This window comes from Protomyctophum parallelum (assembly GCF_964188405.1).
Source record: "Protomyctophum parallelum genome assembly, chromosome: 21".
Taxonomy (NCBI): domain Eukaryota; kingdom Metazoa; phylum Chordata; class Actinopteri; order Myctophiformes; family Myctophidae; genus Protomyctophum; species Protomyctophum parallelum.
This window is the reverse complement of record NC_139713.1, coordinates 1832605-1856805: the sequence shown is the minus strand read 5'-3', so window position 1 is coordinate 1856805 and position 24201 is coordinate 1832605. Positions and strand designations below refer to the sequence as shown.

Sequence of the window (24201 nt, the reverse complement as noted above, 5' to 3'; positions counted from 1 at the left end):
AGATTCTAAACATGTTCTTCTACATCCTGACAGTTTTCTGAAAAAGCTATGTTTCTATATGTCAGTCGTTCTTCGATTTAAAAACAAATAGCTAGACCTAGCTACCGCGCACCGCGCGCACCACGCAGACACCGTGCGCACCACGCAGACACCGTGCGCACCACGCAGACACCGTGCGCACCACGCAGACACCGTGCGCACCACGCAGACACCGTGCGCACCACGCAGACACCGTGCGCACCACGCAGACACCGCGCGCACCACGCAGACACCGTGCGCACCACGCAGACACCGTGCGCACCACGCAGACACCGTGCGCACCACGCAGACACCGTGCGCACCACGCAGACACCGCGCGCACCACGCAGACACCGTGCGCACCACGCAGACACCGTGCGCACCACGCAGACACCGTGCGCACCACGCAGACACCGTGCGCACCACGCAGACACCGCGCGCACCACGCAGACACCGTGCGCACCACGCAGACACCGCGCGCACCACGCAGACACCGTGCGCACCACGCAGATAGGGTTGGGATTCGTTAGGATTTTAACGGTTCCGGATCCTTCCCGGATCCCTCTTAACGGTTCCGGTTCCTAACGGTTCCCTTAACGGATCCTAATATTATTTTTTTCCCCGTTTTTCTGACATAGATTATGCTTATATTATAACTAACCTAACCAAGTACATAATAAACACAAATTAATTAATTAAATTATTGAAAATGCACTTTACAATTATGAGGTGGCACTATTATTTAAACTTCACCACCACCAGCAGCAGCAGCTAGGCACCACAACAATATCATTGTTGCAATTTGTACTGTATATTAAATATACAGTACACAATATTGATATTGTTGTAGTGACAAATGTTGTCTTTAATGTTCAAATTAATTTAATATGAAGGACCCCTTACCCTAATGGAAACAAGCCATAGTGCTTTCTTGGATTATAGCAGACCTTGTATTGAACTGTAGGCTACGTTCCTGTGCTTTTTTTCTGCAAATTGTTTATAAAGTAATCAATCTATGGCGGTATATGCACCTAAACGCTGGGCTCTCAACAGCCACGCAATTAATTTAGAGCCAAATTAAAAGCACGTTAGTAGTTTTTATTTTCCATTACGTTACTAGCCTGGGGAAAGTAAACCAGCCTTGCATCAGATCGTCCCCCGCTGGCTGTGGTGAAGCTGCGGGGAGAGCAGGCACGGCTTTCCGCATGGCTCTCAAACGCGATGTGTAGGCATATTGATTTTGAGATGTTTCCTCTATGTTCACGTGGTACAAGTTGCAACAACCTTTGCTAGCAACTCTCGCATTTATTGCACTTTGCATGCTCACTGCTCAGCCTCAGTCATTTCCCTCTCTGTTAACCACACTTTGGCGACATACTTATACTGTCCCACTCGCTCCACAGCGGTCGCTGAATGCACAGAACAGTGGGCGTATCCTCCCCGACCCCACTCACTCATGTAGGTGGGGTGACGTCACCCCAGGCTCTGCTTGCATGCAGGCACAGACACAGCGGAGCTAAATGACAACTGATGAGATCCGTTTGGGGAACCGTTAATAAAAAAACGATGGAACCGGCTCCGGATCCGCAATGTCGGAACCGGGTCTGAAATGGACCCGGTTCCGAATCCCAACCCTACACGCAGACACCGTGCGCACCACGCAGACACCGTGCGCACCACGCAGACAAAGACAGGGACAAAATGACTATAGGTCCACCGGTTTTGGAGATATGGCTTATAATTAACAGTTTGACTGCCGCTAATTGTTTAATCCCGGGTACGATGCGTGCTTTTGACCACATTCCCGCCTTTTGTTTTATGCGTTTAATCCGCCGTATTGTAATAATTAAAAAGAAACGCCGTCTTTGCCGCGGAGCTGTGGAGACGAGATGGTTTAGTTGTGATGACGAAACCGGACATCAACACATGCTTGTGGGCAGCTATAGGGCTTCTGGGAAATTGAGGCCAATGCAGATGAACGGACTACCAACGCCTCGTGGAGGCGGGTCTTGTGCTGCGGTCTTCCGGGCGCACCAAGATGGCGGATGGTGCGATCGCTTCATAACAAACCGAGGAACCTCAGGGTGGGGTGGGGGGTTGTTCAACGGCCAATGATTGTAGCGCGTTTCTGAAGCGCACACGCACACACACACACACACACACACACACACACACGCACACACGCACACACACACACACACAGAGCACTGGCTGAGTAGAGTATTTGTGCTAATAAAAACATGAAAGAGTCACTTGACTTCCGACACAAATATTGACTTAGGAAGCGACGTCTCTTCAGGCCTGAAGAAGGCCGGCCTGTTTCTGCCGTTTCTCGACGTCCAAAATCAATATTTGTGCGTAGGGAAGTTTGGAGTGTGCGGAGGAATCTTTTTTTTTTAATATATATTTTGTGCGCGTGTGTGTGTGTGTGTGTGTGTGTGTGTGTGTGTGTGTGTGTGTGTGTGTGTGTGTGTGCGTGTGTGCGCGCGTGCGCGCGTGCACGCCCTCACTGAAGCTAGCATGTTTTGTCCTCTGATTCAGATTCTTGGAAACGCCCCCAGACACTGCGTTAGTTTTACTGAGGTTAGGTTTAGGTATAGTTTACTGAGGTTAGGTTTAGGTATAGTTTACTGAGGTTAAGGTTAGGGTTAGGTTTAGGTATAGTTTTACTGAGGTTAGGTTTAGGTATAGTTTACTGAGATTAGGTTTAGGCATAGTTTTACTGAGGTTAAGGTTAGGGTTAGGGTTACGTATAGTTTTACTGAGGTTAGGTTTAGGTATAGTTTTACTGAGGTTAGGTTTAGGTATAGTTTTACTGAGGTTAAGGTCAGGGTTAGGTTTAGGTATAGTTTTACTGAGGTTAAGGTTAGTGTTAGGTTTAGGTATAGTTTTACTGAAGTTAGGGTTAGGGTTAGGTTTAGGTATAGTTTTACTGAGGTTAGGTTAGGGTTAGGTTTAGGTATAGTTTTACTGAGGTTAAGGTTAGGGTTAGGTTTAGGTATAGTTTTACTGAGGTTAAGGTTAGGGTTAGGTTTAGGTATAGTTTTACTGAGGTTAGGTTTAGGTATATTTTTACTGAGGTTAAGGTTAGGGTTAGGTTTAGGTATAGTTTTACTGAGGTTAAGGTTAGTGTTAGGTTTAGGTATAGTTTTACTGAAGTTAGGGTTAGGGTTAGGTTTAGGTATAGTTTTACTGAGGTTAGGTTAGGGTTAGGTTTAGGTATAGTTTTACTGAGGTTAAGGTTAGGGTTAGGTTTAGGTATAGTTTTACTGAGGTTAGGTTAGGGTTAGGTTTAGGTATAGTTTTACTGAGGTTAAGGTTAGGGTTAGGTTTAGGTATAGTTTTACTGAGGTTAAGGTTAGGGTTAGGGGCCCAGGCCGTAGCGTAACGGTCTGGGCACCGGACTGGTGATCCAGTCGCGGTGTGCCGCGGGTTCGACTCCCGATCCCGACACGGCCTTTACCGCATGTCATCCCCCCATCTCTCTCCCGTTTCCTGTCAGCCTACTATCTGTCCCTTAAAAAATCAATAAAAGGCGTAAGCCGCAAAAAAAAAAAAAAAAAAAAAAAAAAAGGTTAGGGTTAGGTTTAGGTATAGTTTTACTGAGGTTAGGTTTAGGTATAGTTTTACTGAGGTTAAGGTCAGGGTTAGGGTTAGGTTTAGGTATAGTTTTACTGAGGTTAAGGTTAGTGTTAGGTTTAGGTATAGTTTTACTGAGGTTAAGGTTAGGGTTAGGTTTAGGTATAGTTTTACTGAGGTTAAGGTTAGTGTTAGGTTTAGGTATAGTTTTACTGAGGTTAGGTTAGGGTTAGGTTTAGGTATAGTTTTACTGAGGTTAGGTTAGGGTTAGGTTTAGGTATAGTTTACTGAGGTTAAGGTTAGGGTTAGGGTTAGGTATAGTTTACTGAGGTTAAGGTTAAGGTTAGGGTTAGGTTTAGGTATAGTTTTACTGAGGTTAGGTTAGGGTTAGGTTTAGGTATAGTTTTACTGAGGTTAAGGTTAGGGTTAGGTTTAGGTATAGTTTTACTGAGGTTAAGGTTAGGGTTAGGTTTAGGTATAGTTTTACTGAGGTTAAGGTTAGTGTTAGGTTTAGGTATAGTTTTACTGAAGTTAGGGTTAGGGTTAGGTTTAGGTATAGTTTTACTGAGGTTAGGTTAGGGTTAGGTTTAGGTATAGTTTTACTGAGGTTAAGGTTAGGGTTAGGTTTAGGTATAGTTTTACTGAGGTTAGGTTAGGGTTAGGTTTAGGTATAGTTTTACTGAGGTTAAGGTTAGGTTAGGTATAGTTTTACTGAGGTTAAGGTTAGGGTTAGGTTTAGGTATAGTTTTACTGAGGTTAAGGTCAGGGTTAGGGTTAGGTTTAGGTATAGTTTTACTGAGGTTAAGGTTAGTGTTAGGTTTAGGTATAGTTTTACTGAGGTTAAGGTTAGGGTTAGGTTTAGGTATAGTTTTACTGAGGTTAAGGTTAGTGTTAGGTTTAGGTATAGTTTTACTGAGGTTAGGTTAGGTTTAGGTATAGTTTTACTGAGGTTAGGTTAGGGTTAGGTTTAGGTATAGTTTTACTGAGGTTAAGGTTAGGGTTAGGGTTAGGTATAGTTTACTGAGGTTAAGGTTAGGGTTAGGGTTAGGTATAGTTTACTGAGGTTAAGGTTAAGGTTAGGGTTAGGTTTAGGTATAGTTTTACTGAGGTTAAGGTTAGGGTTAGGGTTAGGTATAGTTTTACTGAGGTTAAGGTTAGGGTTAGGTTTAGGTATAGTTTTACTGAGGTTAAGGTTAGTGTTAGGTTTAGGTATAGTTTTACTGAGGTTAAGGTTAGGGTTAGGTTTAGGTATAGTTTACTGAGGTTAAGGTTAGGGTTAGGTTTAGGTATAGTTTACTGAGGTTAAGGTTAGGTTTAGGTATAGTTTACTGAGGTTGGGTTAGAGTTAGGTTTAGGTATAGTTTTACTGAGGTTAGGTATAGTTTTACTAAGGTTAAGGTTAGGTTTAGGTGTGTGTGTGTGTGTGTGTGTGAGTGTGCGTGTGAGTGTATGCGCTATTGCGTCACTTTGAACTGATTGCCTACTTTCAACCTCTTTTCGGTAAGAATTTTCTAGAATATTTAAATAATTTGGTGTTAGCATTATGCTATGCTTTAGCTATTGAAAAATAGCAGATCTACAAGCTCATAGCGCGCCACCGAGTGGCGCGCTATGAGCTTGTAGATCTGCTATTTTTGAAAAATCGAACTGACATAGAAACATAGCTTTTTCAGAAAACTGTCAGGATGTAGAAGACATTTTTAGAATCTGATCTCAGGTCAGAATGGGTTAAACCTCTCTTAAGGTCTCTCTCTTTAGAATCTGATCTCAGGTCAGAATGGGTTAAACCTCTCTTAAGGTCTCTCTCTTTAGAATCTGATCTCAGGTCAGAATGGGTTAAACCTCTCTTAAGGTCTCTCTCTTTAGAATCTGATCTCAGGTCAGAATGGGTTAAACCTCTCTTAAGGTCTCTCTCTTTAGAATCTGATCTCAGGTCAGAATGGTTCTAATCATCCATTTCTGTGCTCCCCAGACGAGATGGAGACGGAGCCGTGCAGTGGTACGGCGGACACCCGCTGCCGTTGCAAACCGGGGACCTTCTGCGTGCCCGACCAGGCCTGTGAGGTCTGCAAGCGCTGCGCCAGGTCAGTGACCTTTAACCCTAGACCAGGTCTTTAACCAGAGACCAGGTCTTTAACCCTAGACCAGGTCTTTAACCATAGACCAGGTCTTTAACCCTAGACCAGGTCTTTATCCAGAGACCAGGTCTTTAACCATAGACCAGGTCTTTAACCCTAGACCAGGTCTTTAACCATAGACCAGGTCTTTAACCCTAGACCAGGTCTTAAATTATGTACAAAGCGTTCTCCGGGTCTGATATGGACGTAAGATGAAGCCTGTCAGTCCTTGTATTGTAAATCGCCATCTTTCTAGATCCGTTTGGGCCCAGCTGGCCCATTGGCTGGCCCAGACAACGAGGCGGGACTTCCCCCCTTCTTCCTCGTTGGTTTTAATTTTGACTCGAACGGGGGTTGGCTCCCGATCATAGACTGTGTTCAATAGCACTGATTTATGGAACAACACACAGACGTAAAGGGTGTTCAATAGCACTGATTTATGAAACAACACACAGACGTAAAGGGTGTTCAATAGTACTGATTTATGGAACAACACACAGACGTAAAGGGTGTTCAATAGCACTGATTTATGAAACAACACACAGACGTAAAGGGTGTTCAATAGCACTGATTTATGGAACAACACACAGACGTAAAGGGTGTTCAATAGCACTGATTTATGAAACAACACACAGACGTAAAGGGTGTTCAATTGCACTGATTTATGAAACAACACACAGACGTAAAGGGTGTTCAATAGCACTGATTTATGAAACACACAGACGTAAAGGATGTTCAATAGCACTGATTTATGAAACAACACACAGACGTAAAGGGTGTTCAATAGCACTGATTTATGGAACAACACACAGACGTAAAGGGTGTTCAATAGCACTGATTTATGGAACAACACACAGACGTAAAGGGTGTTCAATAGCACTGATTTATGGAACAACACACAGACGTAAAGGGTGTTCAATAGCACTGATTTATGGAACAACACACAGACGTAAAGGGTGTTCAATAGCACTGATTTATGGAACAACACACAGACGTAAAGGGTGTTCAATAGCACTGATTTATGGAACAACACACAGACGTAAAGGGTGTTCAATAGCACTGATTTATGGAACAACACACAGACGTAAAGGGTGTTCAATAGCACTGATTTATGGAACAACACACAGACGTAAAGGGTGTTCAATAGCACTGATTTATGGAACAACACACAGACGTAAAGGGTGTTCAATAGCACTGATTTATGAAACAACACACAGACGTAAAGGGTGTTCAATAGCACTGATCTATGGAACAACACACAGACGTAAAGGGTGTTCAATAGCACTGATTTATGGAACAACACACAGACAGTAAAGGGTGTTCAATAGCACTGATTTATGGAACAACACACAGACGTAAAGGGTGTTCAATAGCACTGATTTATGAAACAACACACAGACGTAAAGGGTGTTCAATAGCACTGATTTATGAAACAACACACAGACGTAAAGGGTGTTCAATAGCACTGATTTATGAAACAACACACAGACGTAAAGGGTGTTCAATAGCACTGATTTATGGAACAACACACAGACGTAAAGGGTGTTCAATAGCACTGATTTATGGAACAACACACAGACGTAAAGGGTGTTCAATAGCACTGATTTATGAAACAACACACAGACGTAAAGGGTGTTCAATAGCACTGATTTATGGAACAACACACAGACAGTAAAGGGTGTTCAATAGCACTGATTTATGAAACAACACACAGACGTAAAGGGTGTTCAATAGCACTGATTTATGGAACAACACACAGACGTAAAGGGTGTTCAATAGCACTGATTTATGAAACAACACACAGACGTAAAGGGTGTTCAATAGCACTGATTTATGAAACAACACACAGACGTAAAGGGTGTTCAATAGCACTGATTTATGAAACAACACACAGACGTAAAGGGTGTTCAATAGCACTGATTTATGAAACAACACACAGACGTAAAGGGTGTTCAATAGCACTGATTTATGGAACAACACACAGACGTAAAGGGTGTTCAATAGCACTGATTTTTGGAACAACACACAGACGTAAAGGGTGTTCAATAGCACTGATTTATGAAACAACACACAGACGTAAAGGGTGTTCAATAGCACTGATTTATGAAACAACACACAGACGTAAAGGGTGTTCAATAGCACTGATTTATGAAACAACACACAGACGTAAAGGGTGTTCAATAGCACTGATTTATGGAACAACACACAGATGTAAAGGGTGTTCAATAGCACTGATTTATGGAACAACACACAGACGTAAAGGGTGTTCAATAGCACTGATTTATGGAACAACACACAGACGTAAAGGGTGTTCAATAGCACTGATTTATGGAACAACACACAGACGTAAAGGGTGTTCAATAGCACTGATTTATGGAACAACACACAGACGTAAAGGGTGTTCAATAGCACTGATTTATGGAACAACACACAGACGTAAAGGGTGTTCAATAGCACTGATTTATGAAACAACACACAGACGTAAAGGGTGTTCAATAGCACTGATTTTTGGAACAACACACAGACGTAAAGGGTGTTCAATAGCACTGATTTATGGAACAACACACAGACGTAAAGGGTGTTCAATAGCACTTATTTATGGAACAACACACAGATGTAAAGGGTGTTCAATGGCACTGATTTATGAAACAACACACAGATGTAAAGGGTGTTCAATAGCACTGATTTATGGAACAACACACAGACGTAAAGGGTGTTCAATAGCACTGATTTATGAAACAACACACAGACGTAAAGGGTGTTCAATAGCACTGATTTATGAAACAACACACAGACGTAAAGGGTGTTCAATAGCACTGATTTATGGAACAACACACAGACGTAAAGGGTGTTCAATAGCACTGATTTATGAAACAACACACAGACGTAAAGGGTGTTCAATAGCACTGATTTATGGAACAACACACAGACGTAAAGGGTGTTCAATAGCACTGATTTATGGAACAACACACAGACGTAAAGGGTGTTCAATAGCACTGATTTATGAAACAACACACAGACGTAAAGGGTGTTCAATAGCACTGATTTATGAAACAACACACAGACGTAAAGGGTGTTCAATAGCACTGATTTATGGAACAACACACAGACGTAAAGGGTGTTCAATAGCACTGATTTATGGAACAACACACAGACGTAAAGGGTGTTCAATAGCACTGATTTATGGAACAACACACAGACGTAAAGGGTGTTCAATAGCACTGATTTATGGAACAACACACAGACGTAAAGGGTGTTCAATAGCACTGATTTATGGAACAACACACAGACGTAAAGGGTGTTCAATAGCACTGATTTATGGAACAACACACAGACGTAAAGGGTGTTCAATAGCACTGATTTATGGAACAACACACAGACGTAAAGGGTGTTCAATAGCACTGATTTATGAAACAACACACAGACGTAAAGGGTGTTCAATAGCACTGATTTTTGGAACAACACACAGACGTAAAGGGTGTTCAATAGCACTGATTTATGGAACAACACACAGACGTAAAGGGTGTTCAATAGCACTTATTTATGGAACAACACACAGATGTAAAGGGTGTTCAATGGCACTGATTTATGAAACAACACACAGATATAAAGGGTGTTCAATAGCACTGATTTATGGAACAACACACAGACGTAAAGGGTGTTCAATAGCACTGATTTATGGAACAACACACAGACGTAAAGGGTGTTCAATAGCACTGATTTATGGAACAACACACAGACGTAAAGGGTGTTCAATAGCACTGATTTATGGAACAACACACAGACGTAAAGGGTGTTCAACAGCGTTATGAGGTTTCCTCCCGACATGTAAATGAGTTGATATATCTCATTAAATATATTATATATATGTGTATTCCAGGTGCAAAGCGGGGGAGGAGGAGGTGAGGAGGTGCACCCCCTTCTCCAACACCCTCTGTAGGAAACCAGACCTGGACCCCACGGAGAACTCCCCCTCCCTCCCTACGACCCCCCCGGCCCCCCCCTCACCTGAATCTATAGGTAACTATGATACCCCCCCCCCCCTCCCTCCCTACGCCCCTCCCCCCTCACCTGAATCTATAGGTAACTAGAACTGCACTCTGTCGAGTGCATACTTGCTTGTTGCACACTAGTAGGCCATAAATGGCCAACTGGTGCGCAAGCAGAGCGCGCAAGTGCTTTCGACCGCTGTAAACTGTCAAATCTCAGTATCTCTGTGAAGGAACGTTTGAAATGTATAATTATTAGATGTAACTATTTGCTACCTACCTACTTTATGCATATAAACACCTAGTATTATTAAGTATGGTTCAAGTTTCTATCTATATAAGAAATACACTTTTATCGATGTAGATATATTCTGGATCCCTTTTTAGTTTTTTAAAGAAAAATAAATCATTGATATGTGATGAAAAAAAAAGGTATATAAACTGAATTAAAATATACGTATACATATACATATACTATATAGAGTATGTAGTTGTAAGTTGATTAGCGGTATACTGTGGTTACTTTGCGCCAAAAACCGTGACAGCCAACCCGCCATTTGATGCGTATGCAAATAAAACAGCAGATTTGTGCCTGGTTTGCTGGGACCAGATTACATAAATGACCATATTTCTTACGTCATCATTGAGAGCTAGTCATACATATACACACACCACGTACTCTGGTCCCAGCAGATCAGGCACAATTAGCTATTTTATTTTACTGATTATGTATATAGTATACGTATGACTGGCTCTAAATGATGACGTAAGACATATGGTCATTTATGTAATCTGGTCCCAGCAAACAAAGGCACAGATTTGCTGTTTTTTTTACATACACATCAAATGGCGGGTTGGCTGTCACGGTGAACGAAGACCGGGCGAAATTATTACTTGCGCGCTCTGCTTGCGCAAGTAACTATGATACTGTGTTCTGACGTCATGTGTTCTGTGTTGTTGTTCTGACGTCATGTGTTCTGTGTTGTTGTTCTGACGTCATGTGTTCTGTGTTGTTGTTCTGACGTCATGTGTTCTGTGTTGTTGTTCTGACGTCATGTGTTCTGTGTTGTTGTTCTGACGTCATGTGTTCTGTGTTGTTGTTCTGACGTCATGTGTTCTGTGTTGTGTTCTGACGTCATGTGTTCTGTGTTGTTGTTCTGACGTCATGTGTTCTGTGTTGTGTTCTGACGTCATGTGTTCTGTGTTGTTCTGACAGTTCTTCCTGTGGTGGTTCTGCTGATTCTCATCTTGGTGGTTGGAGTGACATCCTGGTGGTTCATCACTAAACATTCTTGTGAGAAACCATGTAAGTCCTGAACACACATCTATCCATTCAACCGCTTATCCGTAGTCTGGTCACTGGGGCAACACACATCTATCCATTCAACCGCTTATCCGTAGTCTGGTCACTGGGGCAACACACATCTATCCATTCAACCGCTTACCCGTAGTCTGGTCACTGGGGCAACACACATCTATCCTGCTTCAACCGCTTATCCGTAGTCTGGTCGCGGGGGCAACAGCTCACAACAGAAGCTGGCTTCTTCCCAGGCGAAGAATCAGCGACTCTACTCAGACTGAACACACAGCGTTTGACATTAAAAAAAAAAAAAAGTTTCATAACCAAAGTTTTCCTATTTTGTTTGCTCTCCTGGTACAGGTTCTGAGAGCCAAAGTGATAACAGTGAAATTGTCAAGATTCCTATTGTAAGTAATTCATTGTTGAATCCCAAACTTTTTATTTTAATTAAAACAAATGAATAGATCTATATTGTGACAGTAATCATTGCTAGAGTGTGTGTTCAGTAGCAGTGTTAAATAGCTCTATATTGTGACAGTAATCCTTGCTTTAGAGTGTGTGTTCAGTAACAGTGTTAAATAGCTCTACAGTATATTGTGACAGTAATCATTGCTATAGAGTGTGTTCAGTAACAGTGTTAAATAGCTCTATATTGTGACAGTAATCATTGCTATAGAGTGTGTTCAGTACCAGTGTTAAATAGCTCTATATTGTGACAGTAATCATTGCTATAGAGTGTGTTCAGTAACAGTGTTAAATAGCTCTATATTGTGACAGTAATCATTGTTATAGTGTGTGTTCAGTAACAGTGTTAAATAGCTCTATATTGTGACAGTAATCATTGATATAGAGTGTGTTCAGTAACAGGGTTAACCCATTCTGACCGGGCACCCATTTTGGTGTCAGCATCATGTTATGCTTTAGCTATTTAAAAATAGCAGATCTACAAGCTCGTATCGCGCCACCGAGTGGCGCGATATGAGCTTGTAGGTCTGCCATTTTTGAAGAATCGAAGAGCGACTGACATTTTTAGAATCTGATCTCACGTCAGAATGGGTTCATCAGGACCAGTGTGTGTCCGGCGGAAACCTCGTATGAATCTGATCTCAGGTCAGAATGGGTTAAATAGCTCTATATTGTGACAGTAATCATTGCTATAGAGTGTGTTCAGTAACAGTGTTAAATAGCTCTATATTGTGACAGTAATCATTGATATAGAGTGTGTTCAGTAACAGGGTTAAATAGCTCTATATTGTGACAGTAATCATTGCTATAGTGTGTGTTCAGTAACAGGGTTAAATAGCTCTATATTGTGACAGTAATCATTGCTATAGTGTGTGTTCAGTAACAGGGTTAAATAGCTCTATATTGTGACAGTAATCATTGCTATAGAGTGTGTTCAGTAACAGGGTTAAATAGCTCTATATTGTGACAGTAATCATTGCTTTAGAGTGTGTGTTCAGATTTGTGACACACTCCTTTTCTTTTTTTTATGCGATTTTCTTTTTTTTTCCATATTAACACAGTTTGAATGTTGAAGAAGGTTTTCATTCAAACAGATTGTTCATTTGGGCAAATGAAATGTATACATTTATACGTCAAAGTGGGCTTGTTTTTTAACAAGTTGTTGGGGGCAGAGAAGCGCAGTTCCGAGATTTGCATGTTGTTTTCGATTGGTCCTGGAATCTCTTTGTCCTCAGGTTTCACGCTCTGATCACCGCCCATTAGCGTGCTTGCGTTTGTAAACACAGAAGTATTCTACATGGCTATAGTAGTATGGAGGAGCATTTGGGTTATACTTTACAGAAAATAAACAAAACCACGTAGCTACTCGCTCAAATACGCTTCCCAGCCTGGAAGCAACACACAACAGGCTAGAAGCTAGCTAGCCTAGTTAGCTAGCTGTCTGTGTGTCGTGTGTTAAGTGTTCTTTTTTTTTCCTCCACCCGCAAAGAGCCAAGATCACTCGTCTTTTCTTTAAATCATAACTCGCTCATTTTTTGCTAATTTAAAAAAATTCAAAATACTATGTAAACTACGAAATTGGGGCTTTCATTTGGTATATAGATCGTTTGTGTAGGCCCTCTCTACGAAACTGTGAAAAGGAAATGTCGGGAAATCGGTTTATTGTGTAAAAGATTGGATACGTCTTTTCAAATGCGGCCGTTAGTACTGTTAATTCAACATCCGGTGAGGGGAGGATACGGATTGTGTATGTATTGTGTATATAAATCAGCGCATACAGTGGGTGGGCTTTAGACCGGATGTAAGCCTTGCACACTAAATAGAAACCAGGCATTGTGACTGCATGTGGACAGATCTGTTTATTAAAATAGCAAATCTACAAGCGCACAACATCATAGCCTGATGCGTCGGTTTTATTTATTTAAAATACTGGGTCAATTGTCTGACTTTGATTTCTTAAAGTAGACCTGCATAAAATGGTATAGCCTACTGCAGCTATTTACAACCAGGTAGTGTATAAGTTAAATTGAACACTTAACTTAGTATTTAATACTTGAATACTTATACTTAGTATTTAATACTTAGTACTTTCAAAAGGGTTTATTGGGGCACCTTACAAATTGCATTGTTTGTTCTACTGGCTTAAACATGTCAGTGTTTCTAGTGTTGCACTGTTGACAGCTAAAACGTCCTATTGTCCCTTGTCCCTCCCATTGTCACACCCACTTCTGTCCAGCTCTAAGGTGATAAAATGTTGTGAATATTGAAACGGACTTTTCTCAGCTTTGGGTGAAAGGCCAATTTCATTGAATGATACATCATATGAAAGCTTACATTCTGTACTTTAATAATCTGTAAAAATCTGAAAAATGGAAAAGTAGAGTTGAGGGCCTTTTTGCTGGATTTTGTCACATTTATTTTATTTTATACTTTGTTGCAAGCTGAATATAGCCGATCTACAAGCTACACAGCGAGTCGCATCGCGTCGCAACGCTGTGTAGATCTGCTATATTCAGAACACAACTGGACCTCTTTTTAATCTAGTTTGTTTTGACAAAATTGTCAGTATATTTAGTCTCACTTTTAGTCATCTTAGCTTAGTGTTTATTTAGTTTTTATTTAGTTTTCGTCAGCAAAAAAAAAGGGGGAAGTCGACGGCCATTTTTGGTCATGGTTTCAGTGGACGGGGAATAGAGAACCGAAGTCCTGACGTAACTCGCTCATCCCGACGATTCCCCTGGTTCGCGGAAGAAATTTCTCTATGGAGAATAACATGGGGTGATCTTAATATCGTCTACTATAAGCGTTGTGGTCCAAAAATAAACAAGCTGTCTCGGCGTTATTGTCAGGGAGGTGTCTCTGTATCGTTATATTGTCAGGGAGGTGTCTCTGTATCGTTATATTGTCAGGGAGGTGTCTCTGTATCGTTATATTGTCAGGGAGGTGTCTCTGTATCGTTTGCGACAGTCAGTCACTCATATATGATACAGTCTGCTTCTAGAGAAAATCTAACTAATTCAGCAGCAGTAACATTAGCGTTTTCTCTCAGTCAGTTGATTCTTCATATCCATATGAGTGAAGCGGCCGGGGTGACATGTTTATTTTTCAAACACAGTTCTTATATGAGGCGATCTAAAATCGCCTCAATGGGGATTTCAATGCAACTAAACAAACACATGAACCCGGGGACTTAGCGCCCTCTACTGAAAGTGACGTCAGACTTGGGCGCTCTATTAACGTCTTTCCTCGACGTCCCGTCAGGACGAGAGCGGCGGCGCCACGGCGGAGGAGCGCCAGAACAACCAGAACGCCGGCCTGGAGGGGGGGGGGGAGGAGGAGTCTCGCCCGGAGTCCCGCCCCCTGCTGCAGGAGACGCAGGCGGGCGGCCTGAGCAAGGCGTCGCCGCCCCCCCTGGTGGTGGAGGACGAGGACCGCGGCCTGGGCGACAGCCTGCCCAACACCACCAGCTCCTCTCAGACCAGCCTGTCGGCGCTGCCCACGGCGGCCTCTAGTGGCAGCTCGCCGCACCACAGCCCCAGCGCCTCGTCGCTGAGGCTGCAGCCCACGGACATGGTGAGATGAGACGACGTTCTGTTCAGTCAACCACGTCGACACATGTCCTGAGCTTGTAGGTCTGCTATATTTCAACAGCTAAAGCATAGCGTAATGCTAACACCAAAAGGGGTTCCCGCCCCAGAATGGGTTAAGAATGAATATATTTTTTATAGTAATAAAACAAGAATTCATACATTGTGAATAATAACCAGCAGTTTGTTTTCTAATTTGTTTTCGGTCTTAGTAAACACTCAAACCATGCAAAATGCACAAGGCTTTAAGAAACATGCACCATAAGAATATATTTTTCTACTATTTTTGCATCTATAATATAACACTAATTATTGTAGATTTCATATTCATTTGTTAAAACCTTTCAAAGTGATGGGTTTGGGTTCAATCACTTTAGAAAACCCCAACGTGGACTTGTTTCCATTCTGGTCCATGCAAGCAGGTTGCATGGTAAATCTTTGTTGTGGTTTGGACCAAAAAAAAGTATCTTGTGCCAAAATGTAGTTATTTATCAGGACTTCTCTCCTCTGCTTTAATCTTTAATCAAAATGTAGTTATTTATCAGGACTTCTCTCCTCTGCTTTAATCTTTAATCAAAATGTAGTTATTTATCAGGACTTCTCTCCTCTGCTTTAATCTTTAATCAAAATGTAGTTATTTATCAGGACTTCTCTCCTCTGCTTTAATCTTTAATCAAAATGTAGTTATTCATCAGGACTTCTCTCCTCTGCTTTAATCTTTAATCAAAATGTAGTTATTCATCAGGACTTCTCTCCTCTGCTTTAATCTTTAATCAAAATGTAGTTATTTATCAGGACTTCTCTCCTCTGCTTTAATCTTTAATCAAAATGTAGTTATTTATCAGGACTTCTCTCCTCTGCTTTAATCTTTGTAACATTATATTCATAATATCTATTTGTTTTATTGTGTTGTATTTATCAGGACTTCTGTCCTCTGCTTTAATCTTTAATCAAAATGTAGTTATTTATCAGGACTTCTCTCCTCTGCTTTAATCTTTGTAACATTATATTCATAATATCTATTTGTTTTATTGTGTTGTATTTATCAGGACTTCTGTCCTCTGCTTTTGTAACATTATATTCACTAGTCCTTACCCGTTGTGAGACCCCTTGTGGCCATGGGGGGTACTGCGCCCGGGGTCCGTTTGTAATTGACTAATCAATTCATTAATACTCGTTAATGTGTCAAATCGAAAAAAGGGCTTCGTTACGCCCTCCGCATGCATATGGTCAATGCCTGTGTGACAAGTGGGAGTGATTTGGTGCAGGCAGTAAGGAGTTACGGCAGTGTTTCTGACAGACACACGGACACACACACACACACATACACACACACACACACACTCAGACATTGTTAGAATTATAGTATGATAATATCTATTTGTTTTATTGTGTTGCAGGATGATCCTCTACAGAACAGATTAGTTCCACTACTCGGTAAGTAGATAGTGTTCTATTCTCTACAAACTGTACGCAACTGTTACTACTAATGTAACCGTTACTACTAATGTAACCGTTACTACTAATGTAACCGTTACTACAAATGTACCGTTACTACTAATGTAACTGTTACTACAAACCACACAGTAAGTAGATTCCTCTCTCCATGAAGATAGTGTCAAATCCTTGGTGTTCATGTTACTCCAAAGAGTACACATTTAACCAGCTTATTGCTTTTGGCGTCATTTCTACTCGATGTATATCAGCCGTTCAGAATTCAGGAAGGCATTTAATTGTTAAGGATGTAAACTGGATGTAAAATTGATAGAGCACTTAGCTAAAATTCGTATAAAGGTTCACTAAAATATCACTATTATACATTCACCCATTCACACACACACACCGATGGTGGAGGAAACCATGCAAGGCACCAACCAGCACTAGGACAACCCATTCCGGTTTTTGTCCCATCATTCATTCCCGCATGTTTATTGTCCCCCTCCTCTGTCCTCCAGGCTCTGAGAGGTCTATTTAATGTTTATTGTCCCCCTCCTCTGTCCTCCAGGCTCTGAGAGGTCTATTTAATGTTTATAGTCCCCCTCCTCTGTCCTCCAGGCTCTGAGAGGTCTATTTAATGTTTATTGTCCCCCTCCTCTGTCCTCCAGGCTCTGAGAGGTCTATTTAATGTTTATAGTCCCCCTCCTCTGTCCTCCAGGCTCTGAGAGGTCTATTTAATGTTTATTGTCCCCCTCCTCTGTCCTCCAGGCTCTGAGAGGTCTATTTAATGTTTATTGTCCCCCTCCTCTGTCCTCCAGGCTCTGAGAGGTCTATTTAATGTTTATTGTCCCCCTCCTCTGTCCTCCAGGCTCTGAGAGGTCTATTTAATGTTTATTGTCCCCCTCCTCTGTCCTCCAGGCTCTGAGAGGTCTATTTAATGTTTATTGTCCCCCTCCTCTGTCCTCCAGGCTCTGAGAGGTCTATTTAATGTTTATTGTCCCCCTCCTCTGTCCTCCAGGCTCTGAGAGGTCTATTTAATGTTTATTGTCCCCCTCCTCTGTCCTCCAGGCTCTGAGAGGTCTATTTAATGTTTATAGTCCCCCTCCTCTGTCCTCCAGGCTCTGAGAGGTCTCTGAGGAAGAGCTTCGACCTGTTCGACGAGTACCTGGACGTGCGGATCCACAACAAGTTCTTCCGCCTGCTGGGCGTGAGCGACAACCACATCCGCATCGCCGAGGGCGGCCCGCCGGGCGACAAGGTCTACGACCTGCTGAAGAGCTGGATGCAGCGCGAGGGGCTGAAGGCCGACATCAACAGCCTGCTGGAGGCGCTGTTGAGCATGGACCAGCGGCGCTCGGCCGAGAGCATCGCGTACGCCGCGCTGCAGCGCGGATACTACAAGCACGCCGACGACAGCGGCGGCGCCCCCTGCTGTTAGAACCCGCTACGCTACCGCGGGCGGTTATAACGACGGGACAGGAACTATTACGTACTTTATCCTAAAAGACCGAGAACAAGAAGAGAGAACAAACAAAGCACATCGACGCTGTCTCAAGAGTGAGGGGGAGGGGGTAGTTTATTTTTTTGGGGGGGGGGGTGAATTTGGCTGAATTTAGCCGCGCGTGTGTCTGTGTGTGTGGTCGGTTGTTTTGGCCGATCGGTTTTCTTTAACAAAGAAAACGAGGTGAAAAAAACGACAACAAAAAGCAAACGGTGGATGAAGGAATTGTCGTGGATGGTTGTCGTTTGTTAGACGATCTGTCGTAAACTGACCCACGATGGGTCGGACGTTTGCGAATATATAGAACGCCCCAAAAACCACGAAGAACAAAACCAAGAGGAGAAAAAAAAAGTCTTCCCCCGAACGAAAGAGAGAGAGAGAGAGAGAGAGAGAGAGAGAGAGAGAGCGAACGAAGGCCACGCAAGTCTTTTCAAAAACTAAAAAATGAAGGAGCACAATGAAGGTTGTTAGTCTTCCATAGACAGCTCCGTATGGCCTTAGAAGAGCCCATAGACAGCTCCGTATGGCCTTAGAAGAGCCCATAGGCGCTGCACCCCTCTATATACGTCTAAATCTATAGGGGGGGGGGGGGGCAAGCACCCTTTACCTTGAGACAGGGAACCATGACCACCATGAGGCCAAACACCCTTTACCTTGAGACAGGAACCATGACCACCATGAGGCCAAACACCCTTTACCTTGAGACAGGAACCATGACCACCATGAGGCCAAACACCCTTTACCTTGAGACAGGAACCATGACCACCATGAGGCCAAACACCCTTTACCTTGAGACAGGGAACCATGACCACCATGAGGCCAAACACCCTTTACCTTGAGACAGGGAACCATGACCACCATGAGGCCAAACACCCTTTACCTTGAGACAGGGAACCATGACCACCATGAGGCCAAACACCCTTTACCTTGAGACAGGAACCATGACCACCATGAGGCCAAACGCCCTTTACCTTGAGACAGGGAACCATGACCACCATGAGGCCAAACACCCTTTACCTTGAGACAGGAACCATGACCACCATGAGGCCAAACACCCTTTACCTTGAGACAGGAAACCATGACCACCATGAGGCCAAACACCCTTTACCTTGAGACAGGAAACCATGACCACCATGAGGCCAAACACCCTTTACCTTGAGACAGGGAACCATGACCACCATGAGGCCAAACACCCTTTACCTTGAGACAGGAACCATGACCACCATGAGGCCAAACACCCTTTACCTTGAGACAGGAACCATGACCGCCATGAGGCCAAACACCCTTTACCTTGAGACAGGGAACCATGACCGCCATGAGGCCAAACACCCTTTACCTTGAGACAGGAACCATGACCACCATGAGGCCAAACACCCTTTACCTTGAGACAGGGAACCATGACCACCATGAGGCCAAACACCCTTTACCTTGAGACAGGAACCATGACCGCCATGAGGCCAAACACCCTTTACCTTGAGACAGGGAACCATGACCGCCATGAGGCCAAACACCCTTTACCTTGAGACAGGGAACCATGACCACCATGAGGCCAAACACCCTTTACCTTGAGACAGGAACCATGACCACCATGAGGCCAAACACCCTTTACCTTGAGACAGGAACCATGACCACCATGAGGCCAAACACCCTTTACCTTGAGACAGGGAACCATGACCACCATGAGGCCAAACACCCTTTACCTTGAGACAGGAACCATGACCACCATGAGGCCAAACACCCTTTACCTTGAGACAGGGAACATACACTGGTTTCGTAGCGGTTGGCGTTTTAACGCGTCGACTGATTACTGTGCCTACTTGATGCACTGACCACTGGCACATTTTTATTTTATTTTTTACTTTTTTTGTTGTTTTTTTGTATAATATAGAGCGACAATTATGCTATTTACTAATAGTTCTGTAGAGTTAGATTTCTTCCTGAGAAGCTACAGGTCAATAAGGCCATACGTATAATGCACAGATTACTGTTTGAGACGAGGACATTTTTTTAAAGGTTTGGAGCATTTCTAAAGACAGGTTTGATATGTGGGTTTAACTCATGGAAAATTGTACCTCTTTTCCCCACACAAGAATGTACGATCTGAAGAATGTACAATAAGGAGTGTGTTTTGGGTGTAGATAGATCTTTGCCATACGATTGTATCTCATTAGCAGTGATACAGAAGTGCCATCTATAGATTGTGTTGTTTTTGTTGTACAACCAAGCCAATAAATAGGCTCTATACTGCTCCGGCGGCCATATTGGAACGATATTGGGCCACTTATTTAGTTCCTTCACACCTGTGTTACTGACGATAATACGAACACGTTGACCTGACGATACTACCATTGAAATGGTGAAATAAGCTTCACTGCCTGAGTATTTATTTCACTAACCTTTGGAGAGTCGCCCCGGGGCGCTAATGTAGAGGTTCGCGTCATGGAAATATTGGCCTGAATAATATTCCAAGCGTTTGTAATAGTGTCCAAAAACATGACACAGACAACAACAGCGGGAACTGGGAGACACCATTGACGCCGCCATTGCCACCTCGTTGACTTTGCATTGCGCCTCCGTTTCCCATCAGCCCTGGCGGTAGGAAGCCTCCGTTTCCCATCAGCCCTGGCGGTAGGAAGCCTCCGTTTCCCATCAGCCCTGGCGGTAGGAAGCCTCCGTTTCCCATCAGCCCTGGCGGTAGGAAGCCAGCGTGACAGATTTTTATGTTTTATTGTTTTTATCTCTCAATCAGAGACGTGCACACAGCCCCTGCCTGCCCTTTCACCCCGTCTGTAAAACAACTGCCCTTTCACCCCGTCTGTAAAACAACTGCCCTTTCACCCCGTCTGTAAAACAACTGCCCTTTCACCCCGTCTGTAAAACAACTGCCCTTTTAACCGTCTGTAAAACAACTGCCCTTTTAACCGTCTGTAAAACAACTGCCATCTCCTCCAGACCAACGAATGCAGCGTTTACTACATGGTGAAAGAAATACAAAATGGCCTCCTCTCCTGTCCATGCCGGAAGGAAGGCAGCATTCTGGAGAACACATTTGTTTAATAAATCCATGTAGTTACACGCCGACCGAATCTCCACTAGCTAAAGAGTGCTGGTTTGCGCCCCGAAAATAGCTGATCTACAAGCTCTCAACGCGTCGCAGCTGATCTACAAGCTCTCAACGCGTCGCAGCTGATCTACAAGCTCTCAACGCGTCGCAGCTGATCTACAAGCTCTCAACGCGTCGCACTGAGAGCTTCCCGTAAAAGAGGGCACTTTGTCCAAAGGGTTCAGTGTTAATGTACTCACACTCAACACGTCAACAACACGTCTTTGACATGTCGTTCAGTGTTCATGTACTCACACTCAACACGTCAACAACACGTCTTTGACATGTCGTTCAGGGTTCATGTACTCACACTCAACACGTCAACAACACGTCTTTGACGTGTCGTTCAGTGTTAATGTACTCACACTCAACACGTCAACAACACGTCTTTGACGTGTCGTTCAGTGTTAATGTACTCACACTCAACACGTCAACAACACGTCTTTGACATGTCGTTCAGGGTTCATGTACTCACACTCAACACGTCAACAACACGTCTTTGACGTGTCGTTCAGTGTTAATGTACTCACACTCAACACGTCAACAACACGTCTTTGACGTGTCGTTCAGTGTTAATGTACTCACACTCAACACGTCAACAACACGTCTTTGACATGTCGTTCAGGGTTCATGTACTCACACTCAACACGTCAACAACACGTCTTTGACGTGTCGTTCAGTGTTAATGTACTCACACTCAACACGTCAACAACACGTCTTTGACATGTCGTTCAGGGTTCATGTACTCACACTCAACACGTCAACAACACGTCTTTGACGTGTCGTTCAGTGTTAATGTACTCACACTCAAAACACGGAAGGAAGTTTTTAATCACTCAATGTTTATTTTATGTTTTTGATTTATTTACATGGCTTCAGTTACGTTTTCCTTCCATGTTTCCGTTCGCAAAACACAAGCCTTACAAAAGGTTCCGTCTTTTTTTTAATTTATTTACATATTTATTCTAGTGAATTATAATTATCTTATTATTATTATTATTATTGTTATTATTTATGCCATCGCAATAAACTAAACACCGGAAAACAGAACTTCGCCGCAAACACGGGGGTTAATGTTTTGTGCGTTGTGTGACAACATTTAGCCGTGGCGTAGCGTGGCGTGGCGTGGCGTAGCGTGGCGTAGCGTGGCGTAGCGTGGCGTGGCGTGGCGTGGCGTAGCGTGGCGAAACCCTTTTCCCGTCGGACGCACACAGATCGGCACGGCTGCGACAAACCGGATTCTAAGAGTAAATCAAATCAGTAAACGGTCTTAATGTTACACACGCATTTTTACACTACCTTTTTCTTTTCACTTGACGAAAAGGAAACAAAAAGTGAATAAGAACTTAAGCTATGATGACTAAAAACTAAGACTGAATTTGTTGACAATTTCGTCAACAAATAAAAACTAGAAAAAATGGCTAAAACTAAATACAAACGTGTTTGTCAAAATTAGTGAATATACTTAGTTACTTTTCCACCTCAGAATGACATGCGCGCACGCACACACATACACACACACACACACACACACACACACACACACACAGTCCTCGGTATGTCCAAGTAAGTCCACTTGAGTAAATGTACTTAGTTACGGTCCACCAACTGACCAATCAAAATGCCACAACACATCCATGCAGGTACGGAACCTTATCCCTCATTGGCCGGTTATTAATTTAGACTCAAAGACAAGATGAAGGAAAGATTTTCTGGATTTACCGTCGGAAAGAAGGAAGGAAAGAAGTTTTAACGTTTATTTACCCATGAATGAATGAATGAATAGAGCCCTTTGTTCATAATCATTTTTTTTCTCTCCAGAGAGAAACACGTGCCTCACAAAAAAAAGAAAAAAAAAAGAAAAATAGTATGTGTAAAATAATGTATATGTATATATCTGCAGTTCTATTAACAAAACAAAAACAGCTGAAGAAATCTAGTGAGGTTTGAAGGTTTTTTGTAATGCGTTCAGCATACATGTGCTGATTTAAAGGGGGCTGGCGTTGAAGTGGAAAAACAGAAAGAAAGAAAAAAAACTGTAGACTCAAATTAGCCTTTTTCTTTCATGCAGTGAAGTGACGACATTATAATTATATATATAGAGAGAGAGGAGAGAGAAATTCTATTTTATAGCTGAACGAACAAGACTTTATAACAGTGCTGGCACTGCCATCTAGTGACGAGACAATGAAATAACACCCTGCCGAAGGGACACTATTTTTCTCTAGTATGTTTTTTTCCTCATTTTTTTTTCTACCCTGATTTAACACCCTGTTTACTTCTGAGGAGGCCTTTTACCCTGACTTAACACCCTGTTTACCTCTGAGGAGGCCTTTTACCCTGACTTAACACCCTGTTTACTTCTGAGGAGGCCTTTTACCCTGACTTAACACCCTGTTTACTTCTGAGGAGGCCTTTTACCCTGACTTAACACCCTGTTTACTTCTGAGGAGGCCTTTTACCCTGACTTAACACCCTGTTTACCTCTGAGGAGGCCTTTTACCCTGACTTAACACCCTGTTTACTTCTGAGGAGGCCTTTTACCCTGACTTAACACCCTGTTTACCTCTGAGGAGGCCTTTTACCCTGACTTAACACCCTGTTTACCTCTGAGGAGGCCTTTTACCCTGACTTAACACCCTGTTTACTTCTGAGGAGGCCTTTTACCCTGACTTAACACCCTGTTTACTTCTGAGGAGGCCTTTTACCCTGACTTAACACCCTGTTTACTTCTGAGGAGGCCTTTTACCCTGACTTAACACCCTGTTTACTTCTGAGGAGGCCTTTTACCCTGACTTAACACCCTGTTTACTTCTGAGGAGGCCTTTTACCCTGACTTAACACCCTGTTTACTTCTGAGGAGGCCTTTTACCCTGACTTAACACCCTGTTTACTTCTGAGGAGGCCTTTTACCCTGACTTAACACCCTGTTTACCTCTGAGGAGGCCTTTTACCCTGACTTAACACCCTGTTTACTTCTGAGGAGGCCTTTTACCCTGACTTAACACCCTGTTTACCTCTGAGGAGGCCTTTTACCCTGACTTAACACCCTGTTTACCTCTGAGGAGGCCTTTTACCCTGACTTAACACCCTGTTTACCTCTGA

At 42.9% G+C, this 24201-nt stretch overlaps 1 protein-coding gene across 1 annotated transcript in view; it reads left to right on the top strand.

Annotated features, from left to right (window-relative positions):
- tnfrsfa (tumor necrosis factor receptor superfamily, member a) overlaps positions 1-18024 on the top strand; it is a 27547-nt gene extending 9523 nt beyond the window's left edge. Inside the window, exons 3-9 of the mRNA XM_083793500.1 lie at positions 5570-5681; positions 9595-9734; positions 10920-11009; positions 11364-11410; positions 14730-15041; positions 16456-16492; positions 17611-18024. Of these exons, the coding sequence (XP_083649626.1) occupies positions 5570-5681; positions 9595-9734; positions 10920-11009; positions 11364-11410; positions 14730-15041; positions 16456-16492; positions 17611-17930 (1058 nt within the window). The 3' untranslated portion in view covers positions 17931-18024. The remainder of the gene's footprint in view (positions 1-5569; positions 5682-9594; positions 9735-10919; positions 11010-11363; positions 11411-14729; positions 15042-16455; positions 16493-17610) is intronic.
- Positions 18025-24201: the final 6177 nt, after the last annotated feature.